Source organism: Carcharhinus amblyrhynchos, chromosome 33, assembly GCF_965287045.1.
Source record: "Carcharhinus amblyrhynchos chromosome 33, sCarAmb.v2.hapA, whole genome shotgun sequence".
Lineage (NCBI taxonomy): Eukaryota > Metazoa > Chordata > Chondrichthyes > Carcharhiniformes > Carcharhinidae > Carcharhinus > Carcharhinus amblyrhynchos.
Window position 1 is genome coordinate 9,352,725 of NC_137356.1, and position 10,951 is coordinate 9,363,675.

At 39.9% G+C, this 10,951-nt stretch overlaps 1 protein-coding gene across 1 annotated transcript; it reads right to left on the reverse strand.

The window, feature by feature from the left end:
* Positions 1-1,361: 1,361 nt before the first annotated feature.
* On the reverse strand, positions 1,362-8,410 carry LOC145360986 (forkhead box protein D2-like). The gene is made up of 2 exons (XM_080216502.1): positions 7,145-8,410; positions 1,362-1,816 (listed from the first exon to the last, which is right to left on the reverse strand). Exon 1 carries the CDS (start codon positions 8,128-8,130, stop codon positions 7,165-7,167), a length of 966 nt encoding a protein of 321 aa, XP_080072628.1. The 5' UTR covers positions 8,131-8,410; the 3' UTR covers positions 1,362-1,816; positions 7,145-7,164.
* Positions 8,411-10,951: the final 2,541 nt, after the last annotated feature.

Consider the following 10,951-nt stretch of genomic DNA (forward strand, 5'->3'; position numbering starts at 1 on the left):
GTCACTGTCTGTGTGGAATCTGCATGTTCTCCCCGTGTCTGTGTGGGTTTCCTCCCACAGTCCAAAAGACGTGCTGGCTAGGTGAACTGACCGTGCTAAATTCTCCCTCAGTGTACCCAAACAGGCACCGGAGTAGAGGATTTTCACAGTAACTTCATTGCAGTGTTAATGTAAGCCTACTTGTGACATTAATAAACAAACTTTAAAAAAACTTTAAACTTGAACAGGAGCCAGAGTGTGGCGACTGGGGGATTTTCACAGTAACTTCATTACAGTGTTAATGTAAGCCTACTTGTGATACTAATAAATAAACTTCAAAAAACTTTAAACCTGAACAGGCGTCAGAGTGTGGCAACTAGAGAATTTTCACAGTAACTTCATTACAGTTCTAACGTTTGCCTACTTGTGACACTAATAAATAGACTGAAACTTAATCTGAAAAAAAAACAAAGATAGTAGTTAAAACAAAAACTTCTAAGTATAGAATTTCATATGGAGTAAATCAATTGCCCACCTGGTTCCCTTGACTGAAGGGGGGGGGTGTGCGGTTAATAAATGCCCCCCTACTGCAAGACTAAAAATACAAAAAATTTCAGAGAGCCAACATTGGTTTAGTTCGTTACCAATCTGGTCATCTTTACAGAGGAGAAAAATATCCTGGGTGTACTTGTCCCCTGTTTGACACACAGTCCAATGTCACACAGACCCCTCCTGTGCAAATCTAAATCTAGAGGATTTTCACAGCAATCTCATTGCAGTGTTAACATGAGCCTACTTGTGACAGTAATAAATAAACTTTAAAAACTTTAAGCTCAAACAAGCACTGGAGTGTGGCAACAAGAGGATTTTCACAGTAACTTCATTGCAGTGTTAATGTAAGCCAACTTGTGACACTAATAAATAAACTTTAAAAAAACTTTAAACCTGAACAGGGACTGGGGTGTAGAGACTAGGGGATGTTCACAGTAACTTAATTGCAGAGTTAATGTAAGCCTACTTGCGACACAAATAAATAAACTTTAAAAAAACTTTAAACCTGAACAGGCACTGGAGTGTGGTGACTGGGGAATTTTCACAGTAACTTCATTGCAGAGTTAATGTAAGCCTACTTATGACTGATAAATAAACTTTCAAAAAACTTTAAACCTGAACAAGCGCCGGAGTGTGGCGACTAGGGAATTTTCACAATAACTTCATTGCAGAGTTAATGTTAGCCTACTTGCGACACGCTTTTGAGTGACTAAATGCCCTCACAATTGTCCTGAAAACGCATTCATCCGCGCATTCAGATGTTAAGAGAGGAAAAAAGTAAAAAGTCGAGAAGAAACTTGGGATGACAAGAAATTGCTTGTTTAATTTTCCTTGCAAAACTCTGCCGGGGTTTACTCAATAACGAAGCGTTTAAAACAATTACCCGCCCCACAATAAAATACACACAATTCTCATGACATTAACACAAAACCAGGCATTTGTTTCCGTACACAAAACAATTTAATGTTGATTTTTTTTTACTTCGTGCAGGAAGGAGGGTGTAAAGGACATGAAAATACCCGGGCCACACAAAGTAAAATAATTTATACACAGCCATTTCTCTTTAGAAACCTTTACCATGTTATATCTGGATCAATAATTAAACACACGTCTCTCTGCCGTTACAATTACAATATTTACACAGATTCATGTACAGGAGGACTTTGTATTGATAACAAGATGGTCAAACCATTCACTAATTTGATGTTTTACTTCCTTCTCGACGGCCCAGAGCAATGTCAATGAAGACTCTCTCCCTCTCCCTCGCCGTTCCCGAAGCCCCTCTCTGCACAAAAACATAACACATTCACATAACAAGAGCAATTAAAGTACCGATTGCAGAGCCTAAAATTCCTCAGGTTATTTTTTGTTTACTAACCCTTGTGATGTTAAGCAATTAAACTGTTTTGCAATCTTCCATTAAAACAACTCCCCCTTCCCACCCCACCCCATTTTTCGATGCTGAGATTTTCCACATTTTCTGCTTTTCTTTTTGGTTTCAGAATCAAGCATCTGCAATATTTCCCTTCCTTTACTTGAACACGTCCAAAATACAAGATGGCCTGTTCCTGGCCTGGATTTCAACCATTCATTTGCGTCCACGTTGGCACGGGGTGACACAGTGGCACAGGGTGGCACCGTGGCACAGCGGTTAGCAATGCTGCCTCACAGCGCCAGGGGACCCGGGTTCGATTCCCGGCTTGGATTACTGCCTGTGCATGTTCTCCCCCCGCTGGAATTCTACTGCCGTGCCCTGCCACGGGCAAGGGGCAGACAACGGAAATGCCCATTGATTCGGGGTAAATGAGGACATAAAATATTGCCCCTCATGTCTGCCTGAGTTTCCTCCTGGTGCTCCAGTTTCCTCCCACAGTCCTCACACTAAGTTGATGTTTTTCTACACCCGAGCTATGACAGTAACACCACATTCTGTCCTTCTCTATGAACAGTATGCTTTGTCTGTATAGCACACAAGGAACAATACTTTTCACTGTATACCATATTCTGTGACAATAATAAATCAAACCAAAATCAAATTTTTTTGAAAATCTGAAAGTCGTGCTGGTTAGGTGAATTGGCCATGCTAAATTCTCCCTCAGTGTTCCCCGAACAGGTGCTGGAGTGTGGCAACTAAGGTAAACGCAAATTACCGCGGATGCTGGAATCTGAAACCAAAAGAGAAAATGCTGGAAAATCTCAGCAGGTCTGGTACCGTCTGTAAGGAGAGAAAAGAGTTGACGTTTCAAGCACAGATGAGCTTTGACAAAGGATCATCTGGACTCGAAACATCAGCTCTTTTCCCTCCTTACAGATGCTACCAGACCTGCTGAGATTTTCCAGTATTTTCCCTCGACTGGCTGATTTTCACAGTAACTTAGTTTGTAGTGTTAACGTAAGCCTACTTGCGACACCAATAGAATAAGCTTAAAAACTTAAACTTAGGTATATAACATAACACTGCTATAACATCAGCAGTGCACACGTTACAATAGTTAATCTCCCATCATCTCTCGCCTTGTACATCAGGGCAGTGAGTAACGTGCAATAGGGGCACCTCCTACACCCCTTCCTGTCAGAGGGAGTGCCCTCTGCAACTGGGAGAAAGAGATTTGGGTAAACAAAATCAGCAACAAAAATAGAAAATGCTGGAAAATCTCAGCAGGTCTGACAGCATCTGTGGAGAGACAATAGAGCCTAGATTTCTGGGAGCCAGTGAAAAGAGAATAGATCCTAGTCTAGGGTTGGCACGGTGGCACAGCGGTTAGCACTGCTGCCTCACAGCATCAGGGACCCGGGTTCAATCCCTGACTTAGGTCACTGTCTGTGAGGAGTTTGCACGTTCTCCCCATGTTGGTGTGGGTTTCCTCTGGGTGCGGGTTAGGTGGATTGGCCACACCCTATTGTCCATTGGTATCAGTAGGGTATATATATGGGGTTACAGTGTGAGAGCTTGGGTGGGATCATTGTCAGTGCAGGCTTGATGGGCTGAATATAGGGATTCTATATAATTTGATATAGCACTGTTTCAGATCTGGGTGACCCTTGATCAGAGCTTTTTATTTCTTGGTGCAAACCAGTTAATCCCAATCTGCTTTGACCCACACAACGGAATCATAGAACCCTACAGCGCAGGAAGAGGCTCTTCGGCCCATCGAGTCTGCACTGACCACAATCCCACCCAGGCCCTACCCCATAGCCCTACATATTTTACCCGCTAATCCCTCTAACCTAAGCATCCTAGTACACTAAGGGGCAATTTAAGCATGGCCAATCAACATAACCTGCCCGTCTTTGGACTGTGGGAGGAATCCGGAGCACCCGGAGGAAACCCATGCAGACACGAGGAGAATGTGCAACAGACAGTGACCCGAGCCAGGAATCGAACCCAGGTCTCTGGAGCTGTGAAGCAGCAGTGCTAACCACTGTGCTACCATGCCACCCATAATTCATCAACATTTCAAAACACGCACACAGAAAAACATTGAAATGTAAGTGGGAGAGAATCGTGCTATGGGAAATGATAGATTTAGGTGCTGGGGAGAGAAATGTTTTCTAAGGCTAATGCATCATTTTGAACTAGTTCACTTTGGAGTTTACAAGTATGGTGGCTGGGGGGGGGGGTGGGGTGGGGGAGGTGGGGGGGGGGGTGTTGGATGGAGGAAAGGGCCTCGACCTCCCCAAATTTGTTGCCTACTCAATGAGGTTCTTTATGTTTCAAAAAAATGTTTAAAAGTTTATTTAGTAGTGTCACAAGTAGGCTTACATTAACACCACAATGAAGTTACTGTTGAAAATCCCCTAGTTGCCACACTCCAGCGCCTGTTCGGGTACACCGAGGGAAAATTTAGCACGGCCAATACGCTTAACCAGCGCGTCTTTTGGATTTTTTTTAAATTTGATTTTGATTTGATTTGATTTATTATCATCACAAGCAGGCTTACATTAACACCGCAATGAAGTTTCAGTGTTAACTTTGGAAAATCTACTGAGATCCGGGTGTGCACTTTTCGGGTAGGGTCAATGCCTAAGGTTCTCGGTGGGGGTCTCAGTCAAAGGTGTACAGAGGGAGAGACGAAGGGGTTTCTATTCCTGTGTCTTGTTCCATCTCCCTTAGCTCTCTCAGCCTCTTCCCTGAATCTCAAGCCTTTGCCACAGAACCTTGTGTCTCTCCACAAGTTCAATACAAGTTATTCAGTGTGGAAAAAAAATGGCCAAACATCGATGTGGCACAGCTGGAGAAGGGTGGGGAGGGAACGAGGAGAAGGGATTCATCAGGGGTAATGGAGCGTAAAAATTAAGAATGCAATTGGTGAAGAGAATTAAAGAGAGGAACCTTTAATGTGTTTTGGATCATATTGAGTGCCATGTTAACACTGTGTTAAAAAATGCACGCCCGGATTCTTGGTAGATGTTTCCAAAGTTAACACAGTAACTTCATTGCAGTGTTAACGTAAGCCTACTTGTGACAGTAAATAACGATTTCTCCTTTTTTCAAAAAAAAAACAAAATAAACTATACATATAAAAATTTCCCTTGACAAACCAGTATTACAACTGTAGCCAGATTAGAAAACGGTTGGAAGAACTCAAATAAATCCAATTTTCTATTAATTCTATAACGTTTTAAAAAATATATATAAAGGGATCCAATATTCTAACATTCCACCAGGAAGGTCACATTGAATTTTTTTTTAGGTTACACAGTGGGGTAGGGCTGAGAATTTTACCAACTTTGTCTAATTATTTCTTTATAAATTCTGTAGAAGGATCACACACATGTGAGCTCTCTCTCTCCACAGATGTTTGAGTTCATCCCGGCATCTTATATTTCAGGTCTTGCTGTATCCACGTTATGTTGCATATCAGGGATACAACCTGAGACAATTTAACCCAGGGGTTTGATACTTGCGATACACTAATAAATATAATAAGTTACAGCCTGGTCGGAGTTGGTTACCTTACTCTGAGTCTGGGAGAATTAAAGGTGCGATTGGCAATTTTTTTCTCAAAAAAAAAAATTACCCCCACATGAAATGAATAGAATCGAGTGAAAAGTGCGATAGGAGAGCAATTTATTGGAAATAATCCGGGCTTTTGAAGACGTTATCGTCCTTTTTTTTTAAAAAAAACACATACTCATCGACTTTCTTCCAGTTTCCCAAATAGCGGAAAATCCCGGGATCTTTCATCCCCCCTCCTTTTTTCTCACTGAGAGAGAGAGGCAGAAGCCACACGAATTTATTGCAACGAATTAATCGAGATCCCGCCAGTCAAAGTTTGTACACTTCATTTCTGATTCGCTCTCTACATAATATCCCCGGGAACTGGACTGAACCTTATTGTTACTCTGCCGTCTACTTCCATTTTCCAGACTTTTGAACGGACCCACTGTATGTTAAATTGATCTTTCTCTACACCCTGACTATGACTGTAACACTACATTCGGCAACCTCTCCTTCTGCCCTATGAACGGTATGCTTTGTCTGTATAGTGCGCAAACAAAACAGTACTTTTCACTGTATACTAATACATGTGACAATAATAAATCAAATCAAATCAAAGTTAATAATTAATTACAATTTAATCCTAATTCTGTTCCAATATTTTATATCTACATTCTTCACCCTCTCCTTTCCTTCTCCCCTATGTACTCTATGAACGGTATGCTTTGTCTGTACGAGGCACAAAAAATACTTTTCACTGTATCCAAATACATGTGATAATAATAAATCAAATCAAATCAAATCAGAGTTACTATTTAGCTAATTAGTAACTAATCCTAATTCTGTCCCTAAATTTTTATCTATGCTCTGCACCCTCCAATGTACTCTATGCACAGTATGTTTTGTCTGTGTAGCACACAAGAAATAAAATTTTTCACTGTATCCCAAGACATGTGACAATAATAAATCAAATCAAATCAAAGTTACTAATTAATTAATTCCTAATTGACCCTAATTCTGATCCTATATTTTGTATCTATATTCTGTACTCTCTCCTTCTCCCCTATGTGCTCTATGAATGGTATGCTTTGTCTGTACAGTGTGCAAGGGACAATACATTTCATTATATCTCAATGCATGTTAAAATAATATATCAAATCAAATCAAAAATTCAATCAAACAAATCAAAAATTACATTTAAAAATCAAATCAAAACTCGAATCAAGTCAAATCAAATCAAAAATCAACTCAAACCAAAAATCCAATCAAGGAAATCAAATAAAAATTAAATCAAAACTTTAAATAATGTCAAACCAAATCAAATCAAAACTCAAATCAAGCAAATCAAAAATCAAATAAAAACTACATCAAAAATGTAAATAAAGTCAAATCAAATTAAAAATCAAATAAATCAAAAATCAAATCAACTCAAAAATCAAATCAAATTTCCCGCATTGAGTAGAGGGATCACAGAGGATTTTCACAGTAACTTAATTGCAGTGTTAATATAAGACTACACTAATAAATAAACTAAACCAAGAATCCCTCCAGTGCAGAAGGAGGCCATTTGGCCCATTGAGTCTGCACTGATTCTCCAACAGGGCATCCCAAACAGCCTGATACATGTCGATTCAATGGCTTATTTCACACAAACTGGACACAGTATCCTACCTGATTTATCCAGCGCTGGTTCAGTAGTGACCGCTGTGCAGTTGGATAATTTTGTTCGCCAGGTTGACTCCCTGCTCCAAGTGGTCGCAGTTCACGTTTAGCAAGTTCTGGGAAGGGGAGAGGATGGCGGAGATGACGGGCAGTACGGCCGGCGGCTGGCCAGCCCGGGGGTAGGCGACTGGCGAGCCGGGGCAGATGAGGTTGTCTATGGAGAAAGCTCTGAGGGAAGAGGAGGAGGAGGTGGGAGCTTCCACTTTGACCGGGGTCCCGGGGCTAAGGGGAGCTGCCAATACTTTCCGGTTAGAGTCACTGGTGCCCTGGAAGAGGGTGGAGAGGGAGGGGAAGAGGCTGGCTGGGGCTGGCATGGGGCAGTGGTGCTGATGGAAGGCCAGCGCTGGGTGCCCACCGCCGGGCAGCTGGAGACCATAGCTATAGGCACTGTAGCCGAGTCCAGGCAAGAGGGTCGCCTCTCTCAATAATCCAATCTGTTGCTGACGCTTGAATCTCTTCCTCCGCCTGAGGAAACTCCCATTATCGAACATGTCAGCCGAGTTGGGGTCCAGGGTCCAGTAATTGCCCTTGCCAGGGTTGCCCGGCTCCCGGGGCATCTTGATGAAGCAGTCATTGAGGGAGAGGTTGTGCCTAATGGAGTTCTGCCAAGCTGGGAACTTTTCCTTGTAGTAGGGGAACCGATTGCTGATGAACTCACAGATCTCGCTCAGGGTCAGTCTTTTCTTGGGGCTCTGCAGAATAGCCATGGTGATGAGGGCGATGTAAGAGTAAGGGGGTTTCACCAGGGGACTCTTGGCCGAAGCCTTCAGCTCCTTCACGTCTGGAGCCCCCGGGGCCAGGGGGTTGCTGGCTGGCAAGCCCTCCCCGGCCAGCTTGCTGTCTCCCGGCATGGGATCCCTCTCGACGCCGACCACGTCGATGTCCCCTTCTTCCAGCGCCACCGACCTCGCAGTCATTGCAGATCCCAAAGTCATTGCAAAGTGGGCGACCCGTGGAACTAGTGGGATTTCCAAAACATGAAACCACCAGTTAACTCCAAGCAGAGGGGTGGAAAAACTCTTAAAAGGACAGACATAGAGAGAGAGACACACACACAGACACACACAAACAGACAGATACAAAGATTTCTGGAAAAAAAAGCCTCTCTGCGCACCATGCAAAATCCAGGAGGTTAAACTGTTCTCCCCGTTTTGGTGTTGACCTTCTTAATGTTCACTCCCACCTTCTCCTCCCCTCTCTCAGCTGTTGTTGTTGTTGTTGTTGCCGTATCCCTCTTCCGACAGACCCAGGGAGTTGTGGGGGGGGCGGGGGGGGGGGAAAGAGAAAAAAATATATAACAAAATCTCTCCCAACTTTAAATGCACATCCCTTCTCCAGGGCTCCCTGACGTCAGCTAGGAATGTGGCGACTCCCTCCAAAGCACTTGAGCGGCAGCAGAAAGACAAACCCTCCACACACACACACACACACACACACAACTGGATCACAAACAGCTGGCATCCCTGTCAACAGCCTCCTCCTTGTCTCTCTCTCCACCTCCCCCCCCCCCAACCCCATCACTGATAACCCCCCCTGAAATCTGCAACCCAGTCCAACCAGTAACAAACATCCCCTCTGGATAACTTCTCAAAACTTGTTTTTGTTATCGTTTCCCAAGTTTCTACACATCCATGATTTGACAAATGTCTCGCTTTTATTTCTATTTAGCCCTCTAGAGGATCTTTTTTTTTAAAAAAAGGCTTTTTGTGATCCAAGTATGACTTCTATAGGTAATATAATTATGCTTCATTTAAATATAAACTTATTTAATCACCTGCATTTGCCCACAGTCCGTATTAGAAGATTAAAAAAATACGATTTGTAATCTATCTAAATTATCATTGAGATATAGGTAATATAATTGTTTCATTTCAATATAAATTCATTTAATTATCTATATTTCTGTACCTATGCTATTCGAATTTTTAAAGACTATTTGTAATCTATCTAAATATGATTGAGCTATAGTAATATAATTCTTTCATTAACTAGAACCAGAGGGCAAAACCTCAGGCTGAAGGGACGATCCTTTAAAACAGAGATGAGGAAGAATTTCTTCAGCCAGAGAGTGGTGAATCTGTGGAACTTTTTGTCACACAGCTGTGGAGGCCAGGTCATTGAGTGTCTTAAGGACAGAGATAGATAGGTTCTTCGTTAGTAAGGGGATCAGGGGTTATGGGGAAAGGCAGGAGAATGGGGATGAGAAAAATATCAGCCATGATTGAATGGTGGAGCAGACTCGATGGGCCGAGTGGCCTAATTCTGCTCCTATGTCTTACGTCTAAATATAAATTAATTTAATTATCTATATTACTGTACTATCCTATTCGAGTTTTTAAGATTATTTGTGATCTATTTAAATATGATTGATATAGGTTATATAATTGTTTAATTTAAATATGAACTAATTTAGTTATCTATATGTCTGCACCCATCTTACCTGAATTTTTAAGACTATTTGTGATCTATATAAACCTGATTGAGATGTAGCTAATATAATTATGTTTCCTTTAAATATAAGCTAAGTAATTGTCTATATTTTTGCATATTATCTATTCAAAGATTTTACTTAAAAACACTAATTGTGATCTATCTAAATGTGATTGAAGTATAGAGAATAGCATTTAAACTTTTAAAGTTCATTTTAAAGTTTGTTTATTAGTGTCACAAGTAGGCTTACACTAACACTGCAATGAAGTTACTGTGAAAATCCCCTGTATAAACTAATTTAATTATTTATATCTGCACACCTATCCTGTTTGAAAGTGTAAAAAATCCTATTTGTGATTTATCTAAATATGATTGCTATATAGGTAAGATAATCATGTCTCATTTACATATAAGCTAATTATTCTCTATATATGTGCATTTTTTTCTATTTGAATATTTAAAGTGCTATTTGTGATCTATCTAAATATGTTTGAGATGTAGGTGATATAGTTTTTTTAAATATAAGCTAATTTAATTATCTATACACATTTCCTATTTGAGGATTTTTTAAAAAAGTATTTTGTGATCTATCTAAATGTGACTGAGTTCTAGCTAATATAATCCTATTTCATTTATATATAAACTATTTTAATTATCTATATTTGTGCATCTATCCTATTAAGTTCTTTTAAGACTATTTGTGATCCATCTAAATATGACTAAGATATAACTAATATAATCATATTTTATTTGTATACAAACTATTTTAATTATCTATATTTGTGCACCTTTCTATTCAAATTCTTTTTAAGACAATAGTGATCTATCTAAATATGATTGAGATGCAGCTAATATAGTCATATTTCATTTATATATGAACTATTTTAATTATCTATATTTGCACACCTATCCTATTCAAATTCTTTTTAAGAGTATTTGTGATGTACCTAATTATGACTCAGATGTAGCTAATATAATCATTATTTAAATGTAAATATAAGCTAATTAATTGTTTATATTTTCTATTTGAAGATTTAAGAAACTATTTGTGATTTATCTAAATATGACTGGGATATGGCTAATAAAATTACACTTAATTTAAGTACCAACTAATTTAGTTGTCTATATTTGGTTAAAGTTCCTACTGGAAGATGTTAAAGGAGACTATTTGTAATCCATCTAAGTATAACTGAGATATCGGGAACATAATTATGCTTCATTTAAATATATAAGTAAAGTTACTTGTAAGTAAAGTGAAATTCTAATTAATTGTCTATATATGTGCACATTTTCTATTCGAAAAATTAAAAAAAACTATTTGTGATG